Genomic DNA, 27,562 nt, shown 5'->3' with positions numbered 1-27,562 from the left:
GGCCAGGATTGTTGGGAGAAACTTCAGGTCCCAATTTCCTTTTCAGGTGGAGGTTAAAGATCCCATGACACTATTCGAAAAAAGAAGGGAGTTTCTCCCAGTGTCCTGGCTGACAATCCCCCAAATAAAATTGATCACTCGCTCCACAGCTGTGGGACTTTGCTGTGCACAATTGGTTGCAGTATTCTGCTTACAAAATACACAGTCAATACATTTTACAGTGCATCCTGTGAAGAGCTTTGAGGTGTCTTAATGGGGTGTCAAGGTGCTATATCAAATGCAAGGATTATTATTAGATAACTGAATTGAAAGATGATATATTTGATGTATGTGTGAGTCTGGCCTTTATATAGGTTAAACCTGGACTAAAGTATAAAAGTAGAATGTACAATCTTGTTAATTTTGTCAAGTTGGAATCCTGGATTGGATGCCTATTGTTATCTGAAATGATTTTATATCTTTTTAAAATCTTTTAAGGTCAGAGGTTTCTGTGATGAAGTCTTGATTATAGTGATTCCCTTCCCATTATTGATGAGTTTTGTCTTGTTCAGCTGGACTTTCCAATAGAGCAGTTTATCTTTGTGAAAACCTAACTCTTATTTCCTATGGAAATGTCCTATCTGCTAATCAATTCCCAGACCAGTATCAGTTCTATTGTATACAGATTGGGGTCATGTTCTCTATCAGTTGAGGATGGTCCAGAGGATATTGCTACGGAGACATTGGGCAAATCGAAGAAGATAATTCTGAATGATTGTGAAGGCAAGATTTTGTTTAGAATTATGAAAATGGGCACAAAAGCTTTTGGATCCCAATTCATTTTGGTTTAAGAAAGAAATGATTTGTGTTACTGTAAGTGCCCTATTTCCTTGAAGTGTCTCAAAAGAACTTTACAGTAATTATAATAAGCCTTGCATTTGTATAGCACCTGTCACGTCATCAAAATTTCCCAAATTCCTTCAGAGGATTTACTGTAGTGTGTAGTGACTGTGTTGCACGCAAACATGGTAGCCAATTTTTGCACAGCAAAGAGTCATGAATTGAATGTCCAATTTTATCTGGAGGATTGTTGGCCGGGACACTGAGAGAAACTCCCTTCTCTTTCTGATTAGTGCCTTGGGATCTTCAATGCATTAACAAAAATGCAGCTCTACATTGGACTTTGACCCAGAGGCATCAGTGATATCAAAACATTAGTGATCTCCTTTAAAAAAAACAAAAAAATTTCAGGGACCAAGTGCAAGCAAACAGCTTTCAGACATTTACCTGGGATCAGCATATGGTATGTCCACTCCGATAATAAAGCATACTGCTCCCCTTACAAAACAATGATATTTGGATCTAGTATTTAAAAATATTTGTAATGGAAATAGTAAAATTGATGTTTTGATCAACTGACACTCCTTTGTGTATTTTGTTAATACTGCAGTAATGCATATGGATCCTATTTGTAGGCTCAACAAATAATGATAATATGGTCTTTCTCCTGGAAAATGATGCGCTAGAATTTTCATTAACCTTGGGACGTCCTCCCGACGTGAAAGGCACTATACAAATGTTATCTTGTTGTTGTTGTTAACCATTGATACATTGAAGGATTTAAACTGACGGTTTTGTAACTTCTCTTGACACACTTCAGTATACAGTCTGTGCTTAGTACAGTGAGTCATGCAATGTTTGCTAATGTATCAGTTTCCATTACATGGTAAACTAATTGCATATCTTTTAGCACAGGAATAATTTTGATTTAATGTTTTATTCATTTTAGAAATGCATATTTTTTTCTAAGATTATTTTTAAACTCAAGTATTACTCAAGTAAACTCATTGAATTATATAATAATAATAATAATAATCCTTGCATTTGATATAGCGCTTTTTACGTCGGGAGGACATCCCAAAGCGCTTCACAGAACACACTGTAAAGTGAATTGACTGTATATTTGTGGGCGAACGCGGCAGCCAATTGCGCACAGCAATGTCCCACAAACAGTCATGGATTGAAAATGACCAATTTAATTATTGTTTTTATTTTTTGGAGGGATTATTATTAGACATGTGGAGTAAGGAAACTTGCCCAAGGTTTCGCCCTGACCTGCCTGGAATTGAACTCAGATCTCTCACTTGCAAAGCGAGTGCTCTAACCACTGAGCTACAGGACTCCATATAGTTTTTTAAACCAAATAATTTTTATTAGAATCCAGTGTATGAGAAAATAGATTGCCAGATTGCTTTCCAATGTGATATTGTTCACATGTTTACACTTCCAAATATTTGTGGAATTGCATAAACTTTACTTCCCCCACTCTCGCCCGACTCCATTGGCTCCCTATCCTTCAGAGGATTCAGTTCAAGATCCTGATCCTCACATACAAAGCTCTCCATGGCCTCGCCCCACCCTACCTCTGCGACCTTCTAACCTCCTCCCAACCCGCCCTCCCCTCCGCTCAGCCGGCTCCGGCCTGCTCCACGTCCCCCGACCCACCCGTCCCACCATTGGCGGGAGAGCCTTCAGCCACTCTGCCCCCAATCTCTGGAATTCCATCCTCCAGTCGCTTCGCCTCGTCACTCCCTTAGCCTCCTTCAAGTCCCACCTCAAGACCCTCCTCTTCGACCATGCGATCGGCCACCCCCCAACCCCAGCTCAGGTCTTAAATGCTGTACTCAGTCCAGCGCCTTGGGATATCCTCCCGACGTGAAAGGCGCTATACAAATGTAATGTTGTTGTTGTTTAAAATAGAGTAGTTTTCACAGTTATCTGTGTAAACACTCCATTCTATGCATCCATTTTGGATAATGGCCGCGCTCTAAATTTGATCAAATGTCACTCTTATTATTGGTTTGCAGGGGCGATTTGTGAGCAACGCAAGTTGGTTCTCCTGTCTGATTATCCCACCCTTCCTGATCTCAGCCTAACTGTAATGAGGCTGCTACAATTGGCCTCATTGTCAGGCCAATGGCCAGGTCACTGGGGAGAAGGTCCCTTCTCTTTAAATGTGGAATAAAAGGAGCAGAGATTCCAAAAATATTTTTCCACTTAAGAAGTGCACAATCCGGAAGCAAGTCACATTGCTTAATTTCTGATGGCATAAGCTTAATTATTTCTGTGTCTTTCGCTTTGTCAACGTTGAATGCGCTACTCAAACAATGTATTACTATAATTTTGGATCAAAAACTACATTTTAGTTAATGGAGACTAGTGACGATATTCATGTCCAGGTCATGCACCTTCAGTAGTTGCAGTTCGAGTTTAACAAAAGAATTGAAAATTCTCTGTCCAGCTGGGAGCCATATCTGTGGTCTAGTAGATACTGTTTACCCTTCATGGTCATGACAGTAATTTGTCATAGTTAGAACACATTCGCTAGCACAACTAACCTGGCTTTGATATATAAATATGCCTAAACCAGTTTTTCCTCAGCATTCAGATTGCCTTCTTGCTGGTCTCATATTCATCATTTACTTTGCTTTTTTATTTAATTCCAGTTCTGTTTGTATCCACCGTTTCTTTTATGAACCTACACAATAAAGTATTGCAAAACTAGGTAGAATTAAATGAGAATTGTAGTAGGCGCTACTTTATGTGTTAATTGTTTTAAGGCCTACTCCATGTATTATCAAATTGATACAGAAAATGTTTGATGGCAGTATGCTATTTATACCCTGCAAATAGACTGAGTTGAAACCTTGCGAAGGAATAAGTCATTGATGAGTACTGATCAATGCCACAAGAAGTGGGATGTCTTCCCGACGTGAAAGACGCTTTACAAATGTAATTTTATGTTGTGTTGTATTGTAAGTGTATGGATCAGATTCTATGGGGCTAACCCTTGATATCGTATGTCAAAATCCCCCTTCATGGCTGATCAGCCAAATTTGCATCCCCTTTTTAAAGTTAATGCACTTCTGACCTGCTTAATCCACTCTCTCCTCTTACCGGAAAATTTTCTTTGAAGTTAAATCAATAGGGGTAGGGGTGTTCAGGATCAGGTAGTCCCAGTCGCTGTCAGGTTACTCTCTGTTGTTCTGGATCCCAGTTTTGGGAAGCTAACTCCCCAAAGACTTGCTGCACATTATGTATATATAAAAGCTTGCACTTTTATATATGCACTCTGCACTTGACCAGTACCCCCCCACCCACCTTCATCCATAATCCATTTTTGTGGGGGTAGGGAGTTCTCACCACACTCAAACTGCTATGCATATTGTGCCCAACCTGCAGGAAATCCCCTTGGGGCTGAGATCTCGTGGTCGGCAAGATATACGTGTTGTTCCCTGCAGACGTCACTTTTTCTGCCGTTTCATGCAGCCAGTTTTCTCATGAGCATCTTTCCAACCCCAGTATGATAAAAATTGAAATTTGATTTTACATGAGAAGCAAATTGATGCACAAATTTGTAAACTGGCTCTGATCATTTATTTCACTATGGAACCTTTTTCAGTGGCAGTTGTTCTATTCTGTTGTGATGTCAACTTCCGATATTTCTAAAAAAAAACTAACCTAATTGGGGGTTGCAGATGATAATGTAAACTGAAACTCAAAATTAATTTACTGTTGTTAACTCACAGAGAATTGCTGTTTTGTTTTGCGCCTTTAGCGCTGCAGAAGTGGTACCGATTTTAAGAGCAGCCCGACAATATTAATAGGATTGTGTAACTACACAGTGAGAGTATTACAACCCTCCATGTTGTTAACATTTAAGAAATACACCATCCGATGATTGTCAAACTGCTTTGCTGTGTTAGGGGATTTCTTAGCATTAGATTACACGGTTTGTCAGTAGGATATTAGTGTAATACCCTAACAATATGTTGCAATGAACTTTCAAAACTAAGCAACTCACATTTGCTCATCATGTCTGTTGGAACTGTTGATAATATAATGGAAATTATGAGACTGTATGAAAGATCTGCAGTTCTTTGTTCCAAGACTGAATTCAAAGTCCTACACGACACATCCTTGTTAAGCAAAGATGATTCGTGCTGTAAAAGGTCTTCCTTAAAATATTTAGAAATTTTTCCTTTAAATTAAAAATAATTTGAGTAACTAAAATATTTTATCTAAAGCTTGCAGATCAAGAAGTGATGTTTGATAATCAAAAGCATAACTTTGTATATTGCCTCAAAAAGTTACAGATAATGTAGTTTGTTCACAAGAAGGAAGTACAGTAATGTTCTGTAAAAGTTGCTGCTCAGCATCAGTTATATTCATCTCTCACAAGACATCATTGACAGCTTAAGAACTGATTTTGTATCAGTGTGCTTGAATGGGCAGCTTGCTTTGAGGGTCAATTAAGTCTTAATGGGCCGAATGGCCTCCTTCTGTGTTGTAAATTTCTGCAATTCTATGATTATAAGAGTGTAAAAAACATAAATGTAGACATTTAAATAGTTTGAAGATAAGGAAGGGATAGGATTTTATTTAATTCGGTGAACAAACATTTTCCTTGTGGCTCAGTAAATATGTTACATGGTCTGATACTGAGGTGCAAAGATTAGCAAATTCCCAGGTAGTATCTCCAGTTCTCGGTTAGTTGTTGTCAACTCCTACAGTTGGTCTATGAGAATATAGTTCAGCTGGGTAGAAAATCATTCAGAGCTCTTGCTATTAGCTGTTGTCAATTAATGTTCAGTACCAGAATAAACTATTGTGGCCTATCTGGCAGCCCTCTAATTAAAAAGATAAAGTACTCTTCTGAAAATTTGAACTAGTAACTTGAATTTCCTCTTGAACTCGCTGACATGATCTATCTTTTCCTCCTCTACATTTATAATAATAATAATAATCCTTGCATTTGATATAACGCTTTTCAAGTCTTCTAGATGTCTCAAAGCGCTTCACAGTATATATTGTAAAGTGAATTGACTGCATATTTGTGGGCGAAACGCGGCAGCCAATTGCGCACAGCAGTGTCCCACAAACAATCATGGATTGAAAATGACCAATTTATTGTTGTTTTGTTTTTTGGAGGGATTATTATTAGGCGTGTGGAGTAATATGTATATTATCCACATATTCACCATTTACTATGTAAAGTAATTAAATCTAAACTATCTGCTCATCTTCCCTTCATAGACTGTCGATTTATTGACCAGGTTGGGGTTCAGTTTCACTACTGCCCTTTAGGATCTTGAATATTTCAGAAAGATCTCCTTCAAAACTTCTCTTTAGTGTTGAAATTCCTCAAGCTTCCAAATCCTATTCTCATAATTTAGTTGTCTAATTTCACATATTGATCTACTTACTCTTCCCAGTCGCCCTTCAAATGCCCAGATGCCTTTACTGTAATACAGCGACCCGCCATAAAGCACTCCAGGTTGAGTCAGACCAGTATCTTATACAAATTTAGTGTCACTTTCTGAGTCTGCACCTTTGGATGTGCATTGCCAGGTATTGATACCCTGCAATCCTGTTGTCAAACAGCTTTTCGATTATTTTTGTCTGGTTTGCATATATGCTCGTAGAACGGTGACCACAAGTTCTGTAGGTTTATATTCTCTGCTGGTTCATATAGATGTTGAAGATCTCATGGCACTATTTTGAATAAGAGCAAGGAATGCTCCCTATGCCCTGACTGCCTCCCTCAACCAAATTCACCAAAATAATTGATTGGTGAATCAACGTATTGCTGCTATATGTGGGATGTTGATACAGATGAGCCATATTTGCCTTAATAACAACAGTCACAGTAAATCATTGTGTTCTATTTTTGTTATTGAATTTGTAAAGTAAATCCAGTGCTGGACTTTGGGTCCAGTAGAGTGATTTACGTTTGAACAGAGTAACAAGCAACAACACAGCTGCTATGGTAATGGATGCTCATGGGTGCTGAGAGCCAATATGAGTGTATTCAGTTGCTGTTTTTTGTCAGCTGATGAGTCCATGTGTGCTGTTTGTCACACTGACACCATAAAAAGCTTATGGGTAGCTATTAGGCACCAGTTGCTATGGCCACCGAGGCTTGTTGCTGCCAGACCACAATTTGAATTTTTTTCCAGTTGGCACTGGCTTCCTGGAAAGACATTTCGCTGAGTTATCTCATTAAGAATATATTTCCATATACTGCTAAAATTTTAAAAAAATAATAATTCAACCCACGACTGTCTGTGGGAAACTTCTGTGCGCAATATACAGTCAATCCACTTTACAGTATATTATGTGAAACGCTTTGAGACATCTCAATGACGTGATAAGGCATTATTATATCAAATGCAAGGAGTATTATTATTTATCTGAAGCGTCAGGATGTTCTTTCCCTAAGATCTCGTCATTGGTCTTATTATCTCCACTTTCCGAAGGACCGAAATTCTAGTCAACGTTTCATGCAGTAACATTGACAGCTTAATTGGATTTTTGTATTGCCACATTGAATGCTGAATTTCAGGCCACAGAAGTTTCAACTTATACAAGATTTTGTAATCTTAAGTGCTTTCCAACTCAAGGTTATGTAAAACCTTTACTCCTTCCTCACTAAGGTCCACAGACTCCTAGTACCTCAGAGGATTGAGATTTAGAACCGTTAACTTTTTTTAGACAAAAGGCATTACATAAATGCAGATTGGATGCAATTGATGTTGATTGGATATATTTTCCTCCATCACAAATCTTCAATATTATACATAAATTGTATCTTGGAACAAAAAACAATGAATAATATGATAAATGTTTGTGAGACTGATTGTATCTCACTCATGAGGATTCATGAGGACCTCACTTGGACGTCATTTGGTCAGGCTCAGTTGTGGAGATATTTGTCATATCATACAATTGAGCAGGGCAGATCCTCAGTTTGAGTTACATATTTTTGAAGTTGAGGGTGAAGGCATAACATACAATTAAAGATGACAGACCACAGTGAAACAAATTATTTGTGATGTCACAATTTTGCAATGCTGCGAGTGCACTATGACTAATCAATAAAATACTATTTGAACAGGAACATGATGTTGATGCTAGTTTTATATTCAGCAGTACAATTCTCACTAATGCCCACACATGGTCATTTTTGTATGAGGCAGTCACTCATTCTGAATTACATTGTAATTTCATTGAGCGTAATAGAAACATGTCACAATAGTTTGTCACTTTTGGGTGGTCTGTCTGCAGGAAGGCTGTAACTCAAGGTGAACTGTATGACCTCCTGCATCATTCTTTTTAGTTTCACATATGGGAGGTACTGACATTAGATGCAACTAACTTTTTTTAAAAATATACTCCTTTGTGTATTTTTTTCCACAATGGATTATAGTCTTGCGCTAGGCTTTGTTTCAACTATATTAAACTTTCACTAATTCACACAATTGCTTTAGTCTAGCATATTAAATATATCTTTGAATATAAACTTTAGGTTTTATAATAATCCTTGCATTTGATATAGCACTTTTCACGTCTTCTCGGCGTCTCAAAGCGCTTCACAGAATAGACAGTAAAGTGAATTGACTGTATATTTTTTGTGGGCAAAACGCGGCAGCCAATTGCGCACAGCAGTGTCCCACAAACAGTCGTGGATTGAAAATGACCAATTTATTATTGTTTTTGGAGGGATTATCATTAGGCGTGTGGAGTAAGGAAACTTGCCCAAGGTTTCGCCCTGCCTGGAATTGAACCCAGGTGTCTCGCTTGCAAGGCGAGTGCTCTAACCACTGAGCTACAGGACTCCACATAAAGTTGGTGTTTAGAGTTTTACTTTGCAAACTAGATTTTAATATATTCTATTACGAATTAAAGAGCAGACTTTTGGCTCATCTCTGTGGGTGGTCTAAATAGCAACATGCTTGGTGTGTTTTCCTACATCAACCACAGCACATTCAAACTTGATTAGCTGAAGCAAAATTAGCTTTTTGCTGCCGAATCATTTTTTCCTATGCTGCAAGGGGCCTGACAGAGTAATTTCACAGTGATTGTTTAGAGAGGGGGAGGGAGTAGGCAGTATATTTCCTTGTGTGCACTACATTTGAACATGTTGGTCATATCTGTAATTACCTCTATTAGGCTTTAAGACTTTAACACTTGAGTTCAGAAATGAAAAAAATCTTTGCCTCAGAAACAATAGCAGAAAACCTGAATTGAACTCGTTTATTGCATCCCTGCAACTGGATACTGCAGACTGCTTTCAATGGATGAGTAATTGATCTTTACAGCTTTTTTCCCCAGTGATAAACAGAAAGGAAAACATAAAATGCCTTCCTTTTTTAAAATGAAATACAGGTATCACCATTCCCCTGATATCTGCATTGAATGGTTATTCGCCCTTATCACAGGAAAGCAGCATTGACTTCAGTTTCCAAGCATTGGCTGCTGCATTTGGGACGCTGCCCGGTCTGGAGGATGCTATATAAATGCAAGTTGTGGTTGTTGCATTTGTGGAGCATATTGAGAAATTATGCCATTATCTCAGTCAAATATATATCAAATGCAATTATTATTTCACAGAGTCTCTTAAGGACTACTTCTACATGGTAAGCTAGGAGTAATATTAGCAGTAACTTCAAATCCTTTGAGATGTCCTTTGAGACAATGTGAAAAGCCCTTTATAAATGTAAATTATATTGTAACTTAGTCACATTGCCGTCTAAGTGATTTAAGGATCTTTAAAGTGTTTTTCTTTTAATTTACACAATAAAATCCAAGTATTTTTTGCTTTTCTTCCGGGATTAATTTTATTGTCAATTGAACATCCAAAAAAGGATAAATTGGATGAAAATCAAGACTTAGTTTGGATCATCTACTTACTTACCTCCCATATCGGGAAATTTGCCTGGCAACTTGACAATCCTGCAAATAGGCTCAAATGCTGGTGATGCATTCACGATACCAGACCCCAAGTTTTAGTTTATTCGGGGACAAACACTGCAGCCGGGTTGTTCGAGCACAATAATTGATGCTGAAAAAATGGCAAACTTAGATTTTAAAGATTTAATATGGGTGAAAATAATTTTTTTTACCAATCGACTTTCACTGGGGAAAACTACGGTGAAATTAGTGAAAAACATCTAATGTTCCTCAGGTATAATCGCACACTGCTGGCTAATAGAGGAAGGGAAAAACATTGAATATTTTTTCTAAAAAAAATCATGGAATGGCTGAAAACACTGTTCTTTATTAATGGAGAACTAGATGGAAATCCAATTTATGAATGATGAAAATCGACACACCTCAATGATGGCTGATGAATGCCACAGGACAGAAAGATTTTATCTCAGTGTCAACTCCAGAATACATTTGAAACAAAACCAAAAATGGCCACGGTTCATCAGCCTTTGTCCTGAAATAAAAGTGGAGGATGTTTTTGTTTCAAAAAGCAAAATCTGGTAGTGTTAGTAACTGCCTACTGCATTATTTATCAGTCAGACATTGTGAGAAATTAATCTTAAAGACTGAGTTTTAGAAGTTGTAGCAAAATATATGCCATTCTTCCAATATCTTGCGTGAGTGAAGGTGGTAAATCTTATCTCTATGGATTTGCGTTATTGGACACTGAGGCATTTATTTGTGTAGTTGTAAATTAAATAGTCTGTGCCGCTAAAGATAGATATAGTTGTATGATTTGAACTTCAAAATAATAACTGTGGATGATTTTTGCTTAATATAAGTAACACCTGGTAGAAAGATTTTGGCTTGAGCTTCACTTTTTAAATGACTTGATAACTCGCACCTCCTTTGAAATTGTGAGTTCTGTTTTATAAAAAAGAGGAACTGTGAACGAACTTCTTGTTTATAAATTGAGAAACTATAAATCAGTGGCTAAAGGTGACAGTGAAATACGGTGGCAAACAGGCAAGTTATATATTGAAACCAATTAAAGAAAATCTGTGCAAGACTTTCTTAAAGTTACATTCCTGCTGCAGAGTTTCAGTGAATGCAAATTTTACTGAGCCTACCTCCTCATAATTCAGCTCACTGCTGAAAGGAAGAATCACCTTATGACTGTGCATAGCGTGCTAACATTGTACGTGGACAAGATGAAAACTTTCATAACATTAGTTAATATGGTTGCTTTGCAATTTGGGAATAAAGTGTTAATTGTTTTACACAGCAAAGGTCAGTGGAATGGTTGGGTGAGGAGGTGGGGGATAAAGCTCATTTAACATGGTTAGTGGGCAGTTCTTAGGATCTATGCCAACACTTTGCTCACCAGACTCTCCAGCTCTTCCTTAAAGAAGCTCTAGACTATCCAGAACTCTGGAGCCTGTGACCAAGCAGCATTTTAGTGTTAAACACAAAACAATTTAAAATTCTGTCCTTGTGATAATTAGTGCTGGTGATCACAAGATTAGTTTGGATGAAGAAGGCTATCTCATCTCAACCTTTCAGAATGTCCACCCTACCATCTTCCCATCACAGCATCAAGATGTTTTGTAAATGAGTCCAGCATGTTGACCTCAGTCATGCTTCCTGGTAAAGGATTGTTCCACTCATTAATTCTTCGTAAACAAAATACTTCCTTGTGCCTGACTTGAAATTTCCCTTTGAAATGTAAACCTACGATCATTGTGCTATCTAGGTGTATCCACAAATATTATTCTTAGCCTACTCAATCCCATTAAATGCTTGTATATCTCTATCAGGTCCTCTCTGAGACAACAATAACTTGTGTTTATATATCCTAACCCTAATGAGGCAGTGGACTTTTAATGAGTTGGAGTCTGAAGAGACCCAGATCGTCTAAACATTGCTCATTCCTCAAATACTGGGAATCATCCTCATTTCTCTCCTCTGTACTGCCTCTTATACCTGGGTAGTCCGTTTATGCCCAGAGTTGTACGCAGTTCTCTACCTGACAAGAGCGCTATACAGCTTGCGTGTGAACTCAATTAGCTATCATTTGATGAAAATTAACACACTGAGCAGTTATAAACCATCCAAATTTCACCTCTATCCATAATATATATAGATGTTGTTGTGTATATGCTATAAACATGATTTTGCACACTCTAAAGCTCACAATACATAGAGATAGCTGTCGATTCATTTGATTTTTCAAATATACTAAAATCACTTTAGTTTTCCCAGTCCTGTTAGACTGAGGAAGGGAAATACCATCTTTGTGGGTTAATGTTGTGCTAAACTTTTGGCGATGAACTTGAAAGATCGTTCAACTGCAAAAAAAAGCGCTAAATTGTTTTTTTTAGCATTTTTGTGTGAAATGACTCAATCATTTTGTGGCTCATGAAAGAACCAAAAGATTGTGTCAATCCAGAAGCATTTTCAACAGAAGCGAGTTCTACCTGCTGTGAATTTGCATTACAATTTAATATTTATTCTAAATCTACTTGATATATTTGTTGAGTTTACTTTGTTTTATTCATCAAGTGAACTCAAATCTGAAAAAGGTGTTGTGCAACAGGAAGCATACAAACCAATATGTTGTCTGATGCTGTTCAAATGCTTTGTCAAATTTCTACAATGCATCTTTCAGTATAGCCTAGATTACAATGTTTTACTAAAGAATACATTTGTAGAGCAGGACTGCACTCTAACTCCTAGAAAAGCAAATTCACAGTGAAATAGGTAATCTATCATTTATGGTTTCAGTAACTATTTATCCAAATTGTTAAGTCTCATTATCGGATACCCTTTTAAAACATCTAGTAATTATTATTAACTGTAGTTAAGACCCTCTTCCTTTCTGCTATTTTTAAAAAGAAAAATTAAATAGTGAATAATGATGTCCTTGGAGAAAATATTTTGTGGGGGGGGGAGGGAGGAGATGGTGAAGGGAGATGATTAATCATACAACTCAATATTTGGCTGGCTGTGACGGGGTTTGGCTTGCAATGTTGTTGTTAGGTCTGTAGCTCCAGATCACATTGATTTGGCTGTCGTAGCTCTCCACACGGAGCTTTGAGTTTTACACCTTGAATTCATTCAATTATCCTCAATAGGCTGTAGGGTTGAGTGGACCCACAGGGATTCAAAAGCAGAACTTTATAGTTACCCAGCATGATTGTCTGGCTATCCAAGAGAACAGAATTGACATACGGTCAGATGGTCTCAAATGCTGTGGCTGTATATGCCAAGGGAACTTGAGTAAATGGCTATTGATTTACCTATATTAATTTAAAAATCTGGCTCAGTATCCTTAGATAGTTTTCTCTCCTAACCATTGGCATCAATTTATTTTTGTAAAAACAGTAATTCAGTGCTACCATAAACTTAGCTTTATACATTGTATGTGTCAGTAGGTTCACCATTTTACTTTTTCAGGATTGAGCCTGAAGCCTACAACTAGGATTTTAATTTAATTCTTGTGAAGCTAATACAGCAACTCAGTATTTTTGCACAAATGGTTTCTGGAGAAATGTCAGTCAGGAAATTCTGTGCACAAATGCAAAGCTTAAATGTGGCTTGTGAGCCGGTGAATTTGCTGAAGTGTTCAGACTCGATCTTATCTGTAAGCGGTTCTAAAGGTGTTTTTGTTTATTTATCTTGAACTTGTTACATGAGTAAACCTGAAAGTAGAATCTAAAAGGTCCTGCTTTTATATAATTGACTTCTCAGACGATGCTTTGAGTTGCATTACATCTTGCCATTTCATGATGTGAAAATTTTACCTTCTGATTTGGGGATCTTAAACCTCACTGTTTTGTGATTGGATTAGCATTGTGCTATCACAGTCTTCATTTCATGTATTGTATGTATTAATAGGTTTAGTCCATTTTATGTTTCAGGAAACTCATTGTCCAGTACCCAACATTATCCTAATAATAGGACTCCCTCTCTACAGTTCTAGTAGATCTGTTTCAGAGCCCTCAATTTCTGCCGCCATATAGCTGTTAGATGCAAGAAACTGCATCTTTTCCCCAACAAGTTAAAAGTAATTCTCCCTCCCCCTGTCCAACCTTGCACAAACTTTTCCCAGTCTGTTGCTTGGTGATGTTTTTGATTTTCAGTCATTTGGTACACAATCTGTGCCGGTCACAAACTTCTTGCCATTTTACATGACTGCACACAGAGTCACGTATGAATGCTGAAATTCTGACTGCACTAACATATTTTGGCACCATATTGTGAGTATAACACCCTATTGACGAGATTGACGCAATTCTCTGGGGCTCCTCTAATTTATTGTAACTTGGTTTATAATGCATCCGTACACAAAATCTTGTTACTTTTTTTAGAAAATTAAAAATGTCATCACCGCTAGTAATTATACTTAATTTCTTTCATTCTAGTGTCCAAACCAATGTACAGAGTGACCAAAAGGTCATGTTACCGTTACAATGTCTAATAAGTCTCAAAAATTGTTTTTTTTATGAACAGTAATGGTATGTGGTAATAAAATTGCAAAAACAATATCCAAAGCAGTTGTACACTTACGGCTAAAGTAAAACATGAAAGATTTATGTCTTTGTATCCTCATTTTTGGTGGGGGTGGAAGGAAACTCATTACAGGAATATTATTTTTACTGAGGTGGTTTGGATGCAGAATTAATGAAGCAATATCAATGAATGAGCTCCAGATAATAGCGAATTAGTGGGTGGAAGCAGCAGTGTACTTCATGCAGACGTAAAGGAAATCAACCCACTTTGCTAGCTTCAAGTATTCATTTCTATCAGGAAGTTTGTAGGTGTTGATATGTGTCCTATGAGCTAAAATACTGCGTGTTACTATGGGATTTTCATTCAATAGGCTACTTATGTAGTGATCCAAATTAAATTTGCTGTTTCCCAATTTATAGACACATTTATAGACACATTTCACCACAAACTAACAAAGGTGCTGGTTCATTTCCAGAATAGGACGCACAGCAATGCATTCTCAGCACACTCTTGGTTTGTCAAGTGGAAGTTGATTCTATGAGTCATTGTTTAATTGAGTTTCAATTAACAGATTAAATGATCTCAGATGACAGAAAAACATCTACTGTCTTATGCCTGCATTCATTTTGAAATACCAAATCCATAAAATCCTAACCAGCACTATAATGGGGCAATAGTACTGGTTCGGATCTTACGAATCCTAAGTACCAGTCAGCGCCCATGGAGGCTTTATAACAGGATTTCACTATTTGTTTAAATTGAAAGTTGATATTAATAAATTGCATTCTATTATAAACATATTACACTAGTCTGGATTTGGCATCTCTTGATGTTCTGTACACTACGATAAAGTCTTCAATTAAATGTATATTTTTTAAACTCTGTATGAACCTAAATGAGAGAAACTGCTTCTCTGGGCATAGTTTCAGTTATATTTAAAAAACTAAATTGTTCAGATTTTACTCCACTCAACCTACTCTTTTTCCAACATTTGTACAACAGAATCTTAACATGCAAACCTGTAAGATGTGGATTTTATTAAATTTGTCTTAATCATCCAATAACATTTCCATTCTGCCAACAAATCCTTGGTTAAATCCTACATTAAATGGACATGAAGGAGACATGCATTGGGGAAAAAATACAAAATAGTTGCAACAAGATAATGACAGTCATTAATTACTGGTTAAAGGGTTTTAAGCTTAATATGAATGCTTTTAAATGAAAGTTTAGAAATAATGTTATTGTTAATTATTTGTACCTCACACCCAGCACAGCCGAAACCCTCATCCACACTTTCGTCAACTCCCGCCTTGATTATTCCAATCCCTTCTCACTTGTCTTCCTAGCTCAACTGTCCAAAATATCCAACTAATTCAAAACTGCCTGAATACTTGCCCAAACAAACTCTGTACCCCCAACATCCCAATCCTTGCCAGGCTCTGCTGGATCCCTATTACAGAACAGATCAACTTCAAGATTCTCAAACTCCTTCACAAATTGCTTCATGCCCTGACATCTTCCTACCTCTCTGAAATGCTTACTCCCCACACCACTACCTCTGCTTGGCTGGCTCCGGCCTCCTGCTTGTCCCTCATCCCCTCCATTGCACCATCGGAGGCTGTGCTTTCAGCCCAAATTATGGAAGTCTCATCCTTAAATCATCCATCTTGCCTTCTCCCTGAAGGCCTTCCTCCTTGACTTTGCCTACGGTTACCTCCCCTGATTCAACATCAAGCCACTGTTAAGTGTTCCAGAATGCTGCCCGATGTGAAGGGAGCTATATGACTGCAAGTTGCAGTTGTTGCTATTTGCATGTGAGCCAAACATAATTTATCACATTTTACAATATGATCTTTTAGTTTTGATCTAAGTATGAAAGTATAGATCACTCAATTGATAGGTAAACTAAACATTTAAAAAAAGTGTTAAACTTTTGCACGAAGAGGCCAAATTCCAAGAATTAACCTGGAGGGAGTACGTGGATTAAAATGCTGATGCATATTTTCTAATGGGTACCCTGTTCATCTGAAGGTTGCTTTAAAAGACCCATTTAATTTCTGCACACTCTCCAATTTCGCCCTGCCGGGAATAGAACCCAGGTCTCTTGCTTGCATGGTGAGTGCTCTAACCACTGAGCTACAGGATTCCACGCTACAGGCACTTCCCCAAATGAGTTCTGAAACAGACTACATAATTGATGTAAACAAAAGTGATACAGTAGTTAGAACTGTATTTGTCTGTAGTTTACCATGTGCTCTTGTTATCTTGGTACACAATTCAAATCAATGTGGGTGGTTGAGTGGAAGCTGCTGTTTATATTTTTGCTATGGGTCAGCTCCACAAGTATAATTTTTTTTAATGTGCATATGCAACACTGTATACATACAAACAATTTCAGTGACAGAAGAAATAAGACCAGAGATAATAGTGGGCAAATTCAGCAAGCATGTCATTGCCATTCTCTCTGATGATGTGGGTTGGTTCAGATTGGCAATGACCAATTACCTCCCTCACCCCAATTTTAAAGTACTTACTGTTTTTGCAGTCAGCTGGATTGTCTGACACAAGAAGAAACCTACCACCATGCTTAAGAGAATTAAAACCAGGCTGATCATATGTGCTTCTACGTATGTGTGCAACCTCCCCATGGAAATTTCCTCATTGATCTGGAATGGAATGTGCGCTCTCTCCCTGGAGGAATGCAAACTGCTTGCCTAAAAAAGGTATTAGACACAGGTTGAAAAAAGCCCAGGCTTAAGGACCCAGAGAGTGTTAAGGCACTGCTGGAGTTTAACTGAGTAAAATCAAATTGCCTGGCTGCTCGGTGTTATATTCCAGGTTGGGCAACCTGGTGGATAACACAATGAGTGCCCTACCCACTCTCTACCACCTCTAACCCCTGCAGTCTCCATGACTGTGGGCTGACCATGCCCCACTAACCGCTTGCCTCAAGTCTTGGCATGCGCATCTTGGCTGCTGGCCCCAACCCGAGCTGCTATTCCCCCAAAATGCTCCCTTCCCTGCAATTCTCCCGCATTGTCCTCCTCTCTCTCTGTCCTCCTCACTATCTTAACTGTCCCACAGTCTCCCTCTACTCCAGCCTCTCACCGTGGCACTCAGTGTTGGCTGTCAAGCAGTAGCCACACTGGCTGCCCCATTCCCCACTATCACTGCAAGCCCCGGCAGACCCTGACCCCAGGGGCCAACTTCTTCTCCCTCATCCTTGTTCCCACCCTCCCTGCCAATACTCTCACCACCCCCCTCCCATCTCATACATTCTTTTGCCAACTGCCTTTTTCACACGCCTTTTGTGCATTAAAGCACATCAAAGGCACTTTACAAATGTAGTTTTGTATAACTTACCATTAAATAACCCTTCTGGCAAGCTTCCTGCTGCTTGTCCAATGAGGGACATCTATAGTTGGGACTTTAGTTTGTGGGAATAACGAGCTCAATGGGAAGAATCATTGCCTCTAGTCTGTCCTTTAAGGTTTTGCCAATGATCCAGAGGGCTAGTTTGTCATCAATAGGCCCTGTTTAATTGGGGAGCTCACTTGCAGGCTTCATAGACGTAAGACTAGTGAATGATAGCTGAGTCCACTTGGCACATCAGCAGACTCAAATTTTGAACAGTACATTTGCCTCTGGTAGCGATTAAATTATTGCCATTTGAACAGTGTTGCAGTAATCTAGTGCATAAACATGCAAAAGCAGGACTTAGGCCAGTTCTTTCTACCAGAAAGCACTACTTATTGGCAATTGCTGCTTGTTTTGTTGGAAGATAGTCTTCATCCAATTTGTCACATCTTGCTTGCTGTGTGTTAATTGTTCATCCATCCAATCTACTAAATGGAATATCCACACTGAGTGAGGTCAGGAACTCTTCTGGACATGTGGATGCACAGAAATTAATCTACAAATAATTTGTGGTACTGAACAATTGCCTGGTTCATCTCAAAGACTGCAGACAACTCATCATGTGGAATTGAGCAGCCAGCACCTATCTGATCTCACTTCCTCATAGAATAGATGTTCTCAACTATAAGGTCAGGTTCTGTACCCAGACCTAGGTGGCTTCTACTTGCCAGTCAGGCCATGGACAAAAATAACTTTTAAAACAGGTGTGTCTACTGATGTGATGGTAGTCATCATTCTTAAACTGTTGGCACCCACTATGCAGCAAGCTCCCTCTTGCCCACTACCAAAAAGCCTTCCAGAGTGGATAGATGATGTTAGGAATGAGGCTGATTTAAAACAAAATCTTGTACAGTGCAGGATTCTGAGAGCTATGTTGGGGCAGAGAAGGTTCTCCCAGTGGTGTTTCAGCAATATAACAGGTGTGGCAGAATGATTAGGAGTTTGAACTCGGACATGCACTATTGAACTGAATGGCTTGTTGCACAACTTGCTATACAATTTATATAATTATGTGTAATACAGAAATTTTCTGAAAGCAAGACGGTCCCTTTTCGTAGAAACCAAATTATTTTACTACTGGTGTTGAAATCAGATCATTCATTGTATGAAGAATGCCCTTAATTGAAAGAATGAAGAAAACCCTAAGAGATTTTTTTTGTGTGGTTTCAAATTCCATAACAATGGAACCGATTAACTCAAAATATGTTCTTTTCGGGAGTGTTTGTTTGAATGAAAGATCTTGAATCAGTAAAATAGTTAAGATGGCCACAAAATAAATAATAATATTAGGTTTCTCATGCTATTTCTCTGGACTTTTCAGTTAGTGGTGAATGGCAGAATGAGAGCACCTCCACCACGGAAGTTGATGAAGACATTGCAGTCACCCAGACCCAGAGGAATTTCACATGCCCCATTACACAGGTACAGCACATTCTGAGAACTATTTGTTCAAGTACATTTACTGCTTGCAGTCAGCAATCAAACACCTATGAATTTATTTTAACTCATTTCAAAATACGTATTTGCTACAGCTTTGTTATGGTGACATCCTAAAATTGAAAGTTTATTCACTTCATGGTTGTTTGCAGAATTTTAATGTGGGCAAATTGGCTGCTTCGTTTGCCTACAAAATACAGTTACGGCACTTAACGTTAAATCTTGTGGAGTGCTTTGAGACGTCCTCCCGGCGTGAAATATGCTATGCCAAATGTAAGGATTATTAATGCAGCAAAGCAAAACAGTTGAATTACAGATTCAAAACATTCATTGACTTTAATGCACAGAAAGCTGCTTTTCAGCCCTTTGAATTTAGATCAAAAGTGACTGGAGGGAATGCACACTCTTTGATTGAAAATCTTTCATGTATGTTACCTCCATTGCCAATAATGTTATTGTTTTGGATCTGGGTGTGTGTGGGTGGGGGGGTGGGTGAAACTTGCATTTCACAAGTTAAAATGGTGGTGGTTCATATCTATTTTTTCAATGGAAGTGAAAATGCTGTATAAACTGTACTTGATAATAATATAATAATAATAATCCTTGCATTTGATAGAGGGCTTTTCACGTCTTCTAGATGTCTTAAAATGCTTTTTCACAGAATATGCTGTAAAGTGAATTGACTATATTTGTGGGCAAAACGCAGCAGCCAATTGCGCACAGCAATGTCCCACAAACAGTCATGGATTGAAAATGACCAATTTATAATTTTTTTTTGGAGGGATTATTATTAGGTTGTGAAGTAAGGAAACTTGCCCAAGGTTTCACCCTTCTGGAATTGAACCCAGGTGTCTCACTTGCAAGGCGAGTGCTCTAACCACTGAGCTACAGGACTGATGTCAGATTATTTCATAGCATAGGATGTTCATAGAACAGAAAGAAGCCATTTGTCTTGTTTTCAATGCTGCTTGGTTTCAGCAGTCATTTTAACAACCTCTTGTAATCTCCCTTTTTTTTGTTTTGGTCGTAATTTTCTTGCTCACATCTTATTAAGATACTGTAGCTAGAATGCTATTGGCAGCGACCTGCAAACAGCACGTTTACCTGACTGATTGACCACAAAATGCTTTGTGGTTCATTAAATAAAGTGAAAAAGTAGAAGGGAGAAAAACCTTTGTTCTCATCTTCAAAGCCCTCCGCGGTCTTGCTCCCCCCACCTCTCTGACCTCATAACCCATATTAGCCTGTCCGCTCCCTCCATTTGGCAGACACTGGCCTGCTTCAAGTCCCCCACACTTCCCGCCCCACCATTTGTGGTCGGGCATTCAACATATCTGCCCTCACACTCTGGAACTCTATCCCGCAATCCCTCAGCTTCAACCCCTCTCCTTCAAGTCCCATCTGAAGACCTTCCTCTTCAACCGTGCCTTCAGCCACCCTCCGACCCTCACCCCCCTACCCTCCTCCCCTTCTGACCCCAGATTGGGTCCAGCGCCCCTGGACGTCTTTGCAGGGGCTATAAAAGTGTAATTTGTTGTTGTTGTTGTTTGTGCTTTTGCAGAAGGAAATGGAACGTCCCGTGAAAAATAAAATTTGTGGTCACAACTATGAAGAGGAAGCCATAATAAAAATAATCCAGAACAAACGCAGACAAAAGAAGAAAGCCCGGTAAATTTTTAACAATGTTTTGCTTGTTAATTTTCTTGAATTTCTCTCACCTTGCTACACAGACTCCTTTACTGGGGTACGGTTCCACAAGTGTGGGTCACCCTTCCATTCCTGGCCCAAGTTGCCATCATTCATGTTTGATTCTCAAAAATATCAACAGGATATTCAATGGTAGGGTTTTTTATCTTCATCCTTGTGCTTTGCCCAATAAGAGACTTAGCGCACTTCCAGTAGCGATTGCTATCAGGACAAAAGACCGCTTGACTAAAGTGCTACTGTAACAGATTTGCTGAAGTGAACTATAGCACAACTACTGCTGCTGCATTGTCTGAAATCAGATAAATAAATCAGGTGAGGTAGATATCTGCATTAATTGTAACAGAAGCTTGTTGTACAAACATTTTCTAAACACAATTAGCAGTTTCTTTCATTCCTGACTTCCTTCCAGTCTTTGAAAGTTTTAATGGGCAACTCCTTTCCTTATTTACAAGGGTTTAAATCATCTCACTCCTGAGTGGTCAACAAATCTATTTAATTAATACACTACAATACAAAATTACATTTGTAAAGCGCCTTTCACATTGGGAGGACACCCATGGCACTGAACAGTGATTAGGACTCGAGTGGGGGGGTGTGGGGGCAGAGAGGGTAGGAGGGTGGCCGAAGACATGATTGAAGAGGAGGGCCTTGAAGGAGGCAAGGGAGGGAGCGAGGAAAAGGGAATGTGGGATGGGGTGAGGCAGTGGTGGAGTCAGGCAATGTTGCGGAGGTGGGGGAAGGCAGAGCGGGTCATGGAACCGATGTGGGGGAGAAAGGATAGTTGAGGGTCGAACAAGACACCCAGGTTCCTGACTGGCTTGGTGAGGTGGAGTGTGCAACCATGGATGCTGATGTTGCCAGTGCCTGGGGTAAGGAAGCGCTGGCGCGAGCCAATCAAGAGAGCCTCGGGCTCGGTGATGTTCAACTGTAGAAAGTTGGTTCTCATCCAGGACTTGATATCTGACAGACAGTCTGTCAGGACAGCAGTGGTCCTGGAGTCGAGAGTGGAGGCAGAGAGATAGAGTTGGGGGTCATCTGTGTACAAGTGGAAGTTGACCATCCATGTCTGGATGATATCACTAAGAGGGAGCATGAACAGGTTGACGAGGAGAGAACCTGAGGAACACCGCACGAGATGGTGCAGGACTGGAGAAGAAACCATTTGAGACAAAGTGGAGCCGATGTGAGAGATAGGATCTGATTTAAGTACTTATAGGTAGACTGATGTCAAAAAGTCCTCCTACGTGGTAAAAACTCTAGGTACCCACTAGAGTTTGATAAGCCCTTTTTATTTGCTGAGCACTCAGATATGACACCGTTCATATTATGCTACAAAAATCTTGTCGCTTGTGGGGCAGTTTTCTCGCATATTTGCATATTTGGATCCCAGGCTAGAAAGAAAAATGCCGTTTAATGAATTTTAATCCCGCACATTCCTACACTTTTAGCGGTTAAGTATTACCGCATTTGTTATAAACTGATTGTTAGTGACGCATACTGGCTATTTTCAAACTTACTACTCCTTGTTTTTATGAACATTCCAGCAATTTTATACTTGGAACAGGAAACCACAATCTGATTAACCTCCCTATTCCACCATCAAGCATCCTGGAATGTATACTGAAGCCAGAGGAGTCCAATTCCCAGACATGTTTAAAGTTAAAATGAATTGTCCATGGAATAAATAGAATATTGCAACACTGGCTGCATTACTCACATTCCATCTTTCATCCAAAAGACTTGTTTCTTCCTTTTGCCCATAGTGCCCTTGAATTATATGTCTTACTTGTGAGCTGTTAATGTATCACCATTGACCTAAATTTAACACCCAATAAAATTAATTGATGCTTTATTTCTTTCAAATATACTGTCATCGAGTGTCTTTAACCTAAAATAAGAACTCAAACTAACACAGCAGTTATATACTTGCTATCATTACTGTGACAGTTTTCATTTTTCTTTATCTCCACTGTTCCTTAAATAAGACAGAAAAGACAGGTAGGTGGTCAATGCACATTTGGTTGATGGGAGAAGTTCCTCAAGTGCACTTATTTGACGTTACAGTAAACAAGTCATTTCCTCAGGCTGTGCTAACATTCCTTTCCCATCTTCTACGGTAGCTGAGATCCCTTGATCCTGCACATCTGAGAGATTCAGCAAACGTATTGTTTCTCAGAGTATGTCAAACACTATTCCCACAGTCATGTTCATCAATTATTGGGAGGACCTAGTTTCAGCTGATGTGTATTGTGAAATGTCCGGATGAGAGGATGATTTATTTTACTGCAAAGTGAAGTGCAGGAGAGAAATCCAAAGAGACAAAAATATAGGTTTATGTTTTGAATGATAGAAAAGGTATCTTGAAGTGTAGCATTGCAAATTCTTATTTAATAATTGGGTAAACACCTTCTGTGAAGTTTTTTTTACTTCACTTTATATACTCTGGAATTGTAGAAGAGTTTCAGTAAATTATCTATCATGTTAAAGAATTTTAATTGGACCAAAAAAAACAACTAAAAGATTATTGATATTTCTTCTAAAATATGAGGTTGAGAAAATCTTGTTGGTTTTCATTGAGCTGTTTTTATTATTACACGCGGAAATCAGTGCATGCTATATGGGCTTGTGCAAAGTCGATTTGTGAGGTATCTGAAAGTAAGTAGTATCTTAAGAAGGGAAATGACATTAAATGTAAGGCTTAATTTATATTTGTGACCCTGTGGTAAAGTAATGACTGACATAAATGTTGTACAAAAATAGAAATAGAGGAGCAATGTCCAATTTAATGTCCATTTTAATGTGTCCTTTTAATGGCTCTTCAAAAGGTACCCAAATATTGTTGTACATTTCTCAGTTCGATCATCCAAAAGTGTCCAGGTATTTCAGCACGTCCATTTCTATTATGGCAAGTCCAATTCAATTATCCGAATGTATCCAGATATTTTTGGCACGTCCAATTATATCATGGCACATCCAATTCGCTCAGTCTCCTTCTGATCCTCTTTCCGAATCGAAACAATAGCTAGTCAAGCTAGTCACAACCAGCTCCCATCATATGAGATTGATAATATGTCTCAAAAATATAATTTGCACATATAATTTGAGATATTTAACACATTAATTTCAGAATTTTTCATAAGTGCATTCCATCAGCTAAAATTGAGCAATAAAATTGTGACAATCACCCTATCACAACTAACAGTGCAGAAAGTAGCTCTAAGCTGCTAAAATCAAATGTAATAGAAAACAACAGGCAATAGAAAATATATCACTGTCTTGATACATGAAGATAATGTAGTCTTGGAATTTGTTTGAAGATTAAGAAACGGCCCAATGACTACTTGGGAACAATATCCATTCTTGCAAAACTATTGTTTCAAAGGCTAGAAACACATTTAGTATTTTTTTTAAATCAATTCACTTTGTTTCTGTAATAGGTGCCCAGTCATTGGATGTGATAATGGAGATGTTAAACAGTCTGACCTTTCAGTTGACACAACTCTGAAGAGATCTATTGAAAATCAGAAAAAACAGCACAATCTGTGATTGTCACACAGATTTGTGTTGACACTTTCAACGACCAGAACATCTCAATTGTAATTCTCTATCAAGCCATTCTTGTAGAGAGGGACGAGTTCCATTTTAACTTCTGATAATTATTCTATATTTTGACTACATTTTCTGTTTCATTTGATTTACTTGTGTTTAGGTTACTGAAAGTCACATAACTTCTTACGTGACTCGTTTTAATTGGAGATTGACAATAGCAGCACAAACCAAAGTGCCTGAAGTTTAGTTTGTTCAAATCTAAATACGTTATAGGTTTATTTCATCTGAAAGTCTAGTTTGTGTTCAATTGAGGAAATTGAGTTAAATGTTTTTTGTATTTGTTGTTTACAGTTATTACCAAACTATTGAACTGTGAACAACTCTGTTAAGTGAAGTTATCATTAAAATGTCAAGATTTAAAATTAGGATTTGCCTACAATGTGGATAATGCTTTAACATTTTGAAAGTACTATTTTATAAGATGTTTTTCTGCATGATTTCTCAACATTACTGTTTGCAATTTTCAGTTCAAGTTGTCTTCTCTCTTGCAGCTTGAATCTAAAATAAAAATTGCTTGGTTTATTGGTTTGCTTATTGATTTATCTGTAAGGAATCATAGGGTAGCATCTTAACATATTGTACTTGATGCAAGTTGCTATTGACATTAGTTATGTTGAAGCATATAGGAATCAGAAGCAGCTATGTGGGATATTAAGTGAGTGGGTGTTATTATGAGACGTTCAAGAGTTTGCTGTCAAAACATTGTATATGTTCTTCCAATTCATGGCACTTATTGACACTCATATTTTTGCTCAGTAATAAAAGTAGGGAAAATATTTGAGGCTCTCTTGCTCTAATTTTTTTAGCATGCCAGTACTCCTATTAGCTAAAGTTATTGTTTCCCATTTGTAAATTGAAGCCAAACATATTTCTCTTTGTTTTAATAATAATAATCCTTGCATTTGATATAGCGCTTTTCACGTCGGGAGGACGTCCCAAAGCGCTTCACAGAACACACTGTAAAGTGAATTGACTGTATATTTGTGGGCGAACGCGGCAGCCAATTGCGCACAGCAATGTCCCACAAACAGTCGTAGATTGAAAATGACCAATTTATTATTTCTGATTTTGGAGGGATTATTATTAGGCTCTGTGTGGAGTAAGGAAACTTGCCCAAGGTTTCGCCCTGTCTGGAATTGAACTCAGGTCTCTCGCTTGCAAAGCGAGTGCTCTAACCACTGAGCTACAGGACTCCACATGGCAACTTGCAGCCTTACAAACAAGAGACATGGGTTTGATTCCCGGCAGGGCGAAAAGTTGGGCAAGTTTCCTTACTCCACATGCCTCTGTTTACCTAGCAGTAAGTAGGAACCCTATTGTTAGTCGATTGGCAGATCGTTAGTCCAGGGATAATATTTTCTTTTTTAAAAAAAATAATAAATTGGTCACTCAATGCACGACTGTTTGTGGGATACTTCTGTGTGCAATTGACTGCTGCATTTCACCCACAAAATATACAGTTCATTCACTTTACAGTATATTCTGTGAAGTGCTTTGAGACGCCTCAAAGATGTAATAAGGCGCTGTATCAAATGCAAGGATTCTTATTATCTTGAATATACAGAATATATTTTAAAAGTATTTAAATGTAAATCAAATACAGAAATGTGAAGTCTAAAGACCAGATTTGCCCACTTACCTACTAAATATCAAAATTTTACTGAAAACTCCTGATTTAACATATTGTAATGCATCATAAATTAACTCAGATTACATAGTAGGCTGCACACTTAATCACATATACCCTGAAGTCTTTATTAGACTTGTCAGTTTAGAGCAGGAAGCTGTAAGTTGATATATCCAACAATTGTCAATACAGGAAACAACAAGACTTAATATATATATTTATCATTGGGGAATTTTGCTTGAAATAAAAGTTGACATTCTGTAATCTCTTTGAGGTGAGTGTTTCTATTTATATTGAGATGAACAAGCATTACTGCTATTCTTGAATATGTTTGATGCTGTCAGTTCTTTGGACCTATGAAAGAAAACAACTATCGACCTCTACTGTATTAAAACATTGCACATTTTTCTTTGCATCCTTTATGTGTCATTCACAAAGAATAAAGGTTGAGTCTGTAGGTGGATGATACCATGCTGTGGTGTTTGCAGGATGTAGATTTGATCATGCAACTGAATTCATGATCTCTGCTGTGGGGAAGAAAATTCAGAAGGGATTTAACCTTAAGCTGCTGTTGAATGATTCACATCATCCAGTTTAGAGTGGCATAGTCAAAATTCCCGACCCAGGCTTTGTCTTGGTCACATGGATCGAGGAACAAAATAGATGGCTTTCATATTCTCGGGTTGATAACTTCAACTCAACCCCATTAAATTAAATCTCCAGCACTTTAAGTTCTCCTGTGCCAATATGTACAGGAGGGCAAGTGATTTGTTCAAAGTCTCAGTCACTGTTGCTCTTGAATTGGCTTCATAGGAGGCACTGCAAGATTTATATGCTGAAAGGGCACAGTACCTTTCCTACAGTAGTCCAGGAAACCTTGCCTTACCGTAGCAACTGTAAGTGCGTGTCACAACACAATGCACTCTAGTATTGATCACTGAGGATTTTTAGAATCTTATTTTGATATTCTGTGATTGTGCAAAACAGATACGTTAATGTTGAAAAATTGAACACGCATTTTGAACACGCTGTCTCAGCATTAAGTACTCCCGTGACAGATTAGATCAGAATAAAGCTACCTCTACTCTGTTCAATTAATGACTCAGTCCCAAATTTAGAAAAAGGACCAAATTGCACGATGTGACATTTAGCACATCCCACGCTGGCCGTTCAGTGGTTTCTCATGAAGTCTGAAACTTGAAACAAATTATGGGCCGTTTGTGTAGTGAGCTTGTACCCCACAAGAATTATTGCATTCGATTGAGCACCTTATCATGTCACCAAGACGCCAACAAAATAGTATTTACTGTGAAGTGGAGTGATTGCATTTGTAGGTGTATCATATTAAGACTGTTCAAACGTATTTAATTTATGGTCCTTGCAACCAACAAAGAATAAAGACTTATCATACCATGCTGGGGATTTAGATCAAGTACATGAGGGAGAAGGGAATAGAGTATTTTCCTTTCTATAAAATTCCACTTATTATTGACTTAGAGG

At 38.2% G+C, this 27,562-nt stretch overlaps 1 protein-coding gene across 1 annotated transcript in view; it reads left to right on the top strand.

The window, feature by feature from the left end:
• The window catches only part of nsmce2 (NSE2 (MMS21) homolog, SMC5-SMC6 complex SUMO ligase), a gene marked incomplete at its 5' end in the record, with an annotated part of 76,479 nt that extends 51,265 nt beyond the window's left edge, over nucleotides 1-25,214 (top strand). The window contains 3 exon segments of the mRNA XM_007903457.2: nucleotides 19,004-19,104; nucleotides 20,681-20,787; nucleotides 24,264-25,214. Coding sequence (XP_007901648.1) covers nucleotides 19,004-19,104; nucleotides 20,681-20,787; nucleotides 24,264-24,372 — 317 coding nt within the window.
• Between the last annotated feature and the right edge of the window lie 2,348 nt (nucleotides 25,215-27,562).

This window comes from Callorhinchus milii, unplaced genomic scaffold, assembly GCF_018977255.1.
Source record: "Callorhinchus milii isolate IMCB2004 unplaced genomic scaffold, IMCB_Cmil_1.0 Scaffold2, whole genome shotgun sequence".
Classification (NCBI taxonomy): Eukaryota; Metazoa; Chordata; class Chondrichthyes; order Chimaeriformes; family Callorhinchidae; genus Callorhinchus; species Callorhinchus milii.
The sequence above is the reverse complement of the archived record's forward strand: the minus strand, read 5'-3'. Positions and strand labels throughout refer to the sequence as shown.